Raw genomic sequence first — 4,019 nt, 5'->3', positions numbered from 1 at the left:
GAACTGATTTAATTACCTTCTTTTACAGGAGAGCTTAAATTCAAGAACAGTAACTCTTAATAAAATTAGAACATACATTACATCCTTCCCCTTACAAAATTTGATACTTCCATGGACATTAAATTTAAGATAATTAAAGTACATAGTAAACTGTAACACAAAATAAATTTGATGAAATATTAATTCAGTGTTCAATTAAGATTAACAGTGTTCATTCTCGGTATCGTGCAGGGAGTTTAACACAGCGGCCACTACGGGTAAAATGCGCAGGGTTTTCGGCTGGTGGTTCGACGTCAGATCTAGCTGTCTCGGTGACGGTATTTGGTTGCACATCTGAAGCTGCTGATATATCATTGGTGCTCTGATTGGTCTTAGAACGCAATGTCGCATCGGTATACACAGGGACATCATCTCTGGAGACTGAGTTACCTCGGACACGAGTAGGTCTCAGGAATTTGCGGTTACGTCTGTAGCATCGTTCTTTGCTCTCGATGACATACGAACGTTTTGTAGGGTGTAAGTCTTTAACGAATCCGCTTGTCCATTGTCCTGATTGGCTCTGCATCATTACGGAGTCTCCTGCCTTGAGAGGTTTAAGTGGTTCCTTTTTAGCATGTCTGTTAAAGTTCTCCTCCTGTTTTTCCTGTCGACATTTCATCCTGACCAATGTGTTGTCATCTACCCAAGATTTCAGTAGAGGGATTGCTGTAGGTAAGATAGACTTCAGTCTGCGTCCTAAAAATAGCTGAGCAGGTGACATATCAATACCATCAATCTTGGTGTTCCGATACTCCAAAAGAGCTAAGTATGGATCTTGAGATTTGGTAATAAGACGTTTCATGGTCTGAACCATTCGCTCTGTCTGTCCATTACTCTGAGCATGGTACGGACTGGTTGTGGTATGTGTGATGTAATATGATTTCACAAACTCCTTGAACTCATAACTACTAAATTGTGGTCCATTATCACTAATTATGATATCCGGAATTCCATATTTGGAAATCATGCTTTTCAAATGAGTGATCACGCACTTAGAGGTGAGTGACTCCAGTTTGGCAAGTTCGGGCCACTTCGATAAATAATCAACTACCAGTAAGTAATGGTTTCCACTAAGTTCAAACAGATCCATTCCAATCTTTGACCACGGTCTTGATGGAAGTTCGCTTGGGATCATTGGTTCCTTAGGATTAGCAGCCTGATATTTGGCACAAGTTGCACATGCGCTCACGAGGTTCTCTATGTCTTTTCCCATACCGTTCCAAAAGAGAATGTCTCTCGCTCGGTTTTTGGTCTTCACAATTCCTTGGTGTCCAATATGTAGCTTCTCCAGCATTTCATTCTGCATCGACTTTGGGACAATCAGTTTGTGAGACTTGTAGAGAATACCATCAATGCATGAAAGTTCATCACGGAAATTCCAGTAGGCTCTAATTTCCGGTGCTAGGTCTGCTTTGTTGTTTGGCCATCCATCCAAGATAGTGTCCAAGAGTTGCTGTAACTCGTCATCTTGACCGGTTTCCTTCCGGATCCTGTCCTGCACTTCCTGTGACACAGGTAAGTATGAAGTAAGATGTATTTCGTTCACTTGTAGATCTGGTACGAGGGCTTCCTTAGTCTCTTTCAGATAGGAGCGACTCAAATGATCAGCCAAGAACATTTTCTTTCCAGGTTTGTAAACTACTTGAATGTCATACTTTTCAAGCGCTAACACGAATCTTTGTAGTCTTGGAGGTGAAGATAGAACAGGTTTCTTGAAGATACTTTCCAAAGGCTTATGGTCCGATTCAACCAGTACACTGTGACCATATACGTAATCATGGAATTTTGTACATCCATAGAGAATAGCCAGAGTTTCTTTCTCAATCTGAGAATATCGTTGTTGTGTTTCGGTCAGTGCGCGTGATCCGTACGCAACTGGCTTATCTTCCTGAATCAACACTGCACCTAGTCCTTTAGAACTGGCATCTACGGACAACATCATTGGCTTGTTTGGATCAAAGTACTGAAGGATCGGTGCACTAGTAGTCATGCGTTTCAATTTCTCATAGCTTTTTTCCTGTTCACTTTCCCATTTCCATAGAGTGTTTTTCTCCAGTAGCTGTCGTAATGGACTGCCAACTTCCGATAGATTGGGCATAAACTTCCCTAAGTATTGAACAAAGCCCATAAATGTTTGCAAGTCTTTCACATTATTGGGACGGTCCATTTCCTGTACAGCACGGACTTTTTCGGGATCGGGTTTCAGACCCGAGTCAGTAAATCTGTGTCCCACGTACGTCAGCTCTGAGCGTCTGATCTCACACTTGTCCACGCTGAGCTTCAAGTTATGTTGTCTTGCTCGATCCAGTAAGGCTTTCAAACGTTTGTCATGTTCAACTTCTGTGGTTCCCCATACAATAATGTCATCAATAATCGCCTCTGTTCCATCGAGATCCTGAATCATTTCAGATATGGCACGTTGAAACACTTCAGGTGCGGACTTGATTCCAAAGGGCATTCGAGTGAATTGATAACGTCCAAACGGAGAACTAAATGTGCAGAGTTTCGAACTCTCGTCATCTAGTTTGGTCTGCCAAAATCCAGAGGTGGCATCTAATTTGCTGAAAATCTTGGCTCCAGACATCCTAGCTGCAACTTCTTCAACAGTTTTTAAGGGAAAATGTTCCCGAAGTATGGCACGGTTTAGGTCACGAGGATCAATGCAAATCCTGATCTTTCCATTTGGCTTCGTAACAGTTACCATGGAGTTGACCCATTTCGTCGGCTCGCGTTGCTTCACAATCACTCCTTCACGCTCCATTCTGTCGAGCTCTTCCTTGACCTTGTCCCTCAAGGCTATGGGAATCTTGCGTGGAGGATGTATCACTGGCTGAATGTTTTCATCCACCTTGATTGAGTATGTGCCTGGTAAGCATCCAAGTCCACTGAATAAGTCCTGATAATCCTGGGGAATGCCATGTGGTACAGTACGGTTTTTCCTCACAATGCTGTGTATTCGCTGAACGAGTCCTAGCTTGGAACATGTGTCAGCTCCCAGAACAGGGTTCACAGTTTGGTCAATAATGTAGAATTTCACATATGGCAGCATTGCACCCTTCCATACACAGGGTAGTATAACAGTACCAGAACAACGAATGTAGTGTCCAGAGAATGACTTCAGTGGTGAAAAGGTTGGTGTAACTTTCAAATTTTTGTCTATTTTCTTGAGATCAGCTGATGACAAAACATTACACTTTGCTCCAGTGTCAAGTTGGAAGTGAATATTAGTGTCCTTCACCTTCACTGTTTCATACCATTCTACATCATGATTTTCACCATTAACATTCACTGAACCAATAAAGAATTCTTCATCTGATGTGTCTACTGCATGCATAGTCTTTGATCTATTGTTTTTCTTCGAACTAGCGACAGCACGCTTTTTTCCTAAGTGACACTTAACTGCAAAGTGGTTTGGATTTCCACACTTTCTACATGTTTCACCATATGCAGGACATCGCTTAAACTCATGAGTTTGGCCACAATATTTACAGTCTTTCACCATCGATTTCTTACTTTCACTTTCGCTTTTAGTCGGTGCTGACTTCCGGTTTGGGGGAGTCCTACCTTTCGATATTCCATGTACCGATTTGTCTTCCATAGTCTGTATTTGCTGCTTAGAAATTTCACATGTACGCGCAAAGTTCATAGCTTTCTCCAGGGTCAAGTCCGAACCCTCACCAATGCATTTTTCACGTACCTTGTGATCCCGGGTACCGAACACGATGGCGTCTCGAATCATATCGTCCTGATCCTTATATCCGCATTCTTTCACTAAAAGTCTGAGATCTGTCAGAAATTTTTCAAACGTTTCTCCCTCCTTTTGTGTCCTACTGAGGAACTTGTATCTCGAATAAACACGATTCGACTTCGGTTTCACGTGGTTTTCAAATTTCTCCTTTATCAGGTCCAGTCCAAAGACTATTTCTACCTACGTAGCTATTAATAGCTACCTAGGTATTTAAAGCTACTTCAGGTAGCTA

At 42.1% G+C, this 4,019-nt stretch overlaps 1 protein-coding gene across 1 annotated transcript; it reads right to left on the bottom strand.

Moving 5' to 3' along the window:
• Positions 1-211: 211 nt before the first annotated feature.
• LOC134256635 (uncharacterized protein K02A2.6-like) lies at positions 212-3,778 on the bottom strand. The gene has a single exon (XM_062739319.1). It carries the CDS (start codon positions 3,776-3,778, stop codon positions 212-214), a length of 3,567 nt encoding a protein of 1,188 aa, XP_062595303.1.
• Between the last annotated feature and the right edge of the window lie 241 nt (positions 3,779-4,019).

Source organism: Saccostrea cucullata, unplaced genomic scaffold, assembly GCF_032062105.1.
Source record: "Saccostrea cucullata isolate Sc308-1 unplaced genomic scaffold, CSIRO_AGI_Scuc_v1 ctg2887, whole genome shotgun sequence".
Taxonomy (NCBI): domain Eukaryota; kingdom Metazoa; phylum Mollusca; class Bivalvia; order Ostreida; family Ostreidae; genus Saccostrea; species Saccostrea cuccullata.
The sequence above is the reverse complement of the archived record's forward strand: the minus strand, read 5'-3'. Positions and strand labels throughout refer to the sequence as shown.

Coding starts and splice junctions, on each gene's coding strand:
- LOC134256635 (XM_062739319.1), bottom strand. CDS start 3,778: ATGATTCGAGACGCCATCGTGTTCGGTACCCGGGATCACAAGGTACGT.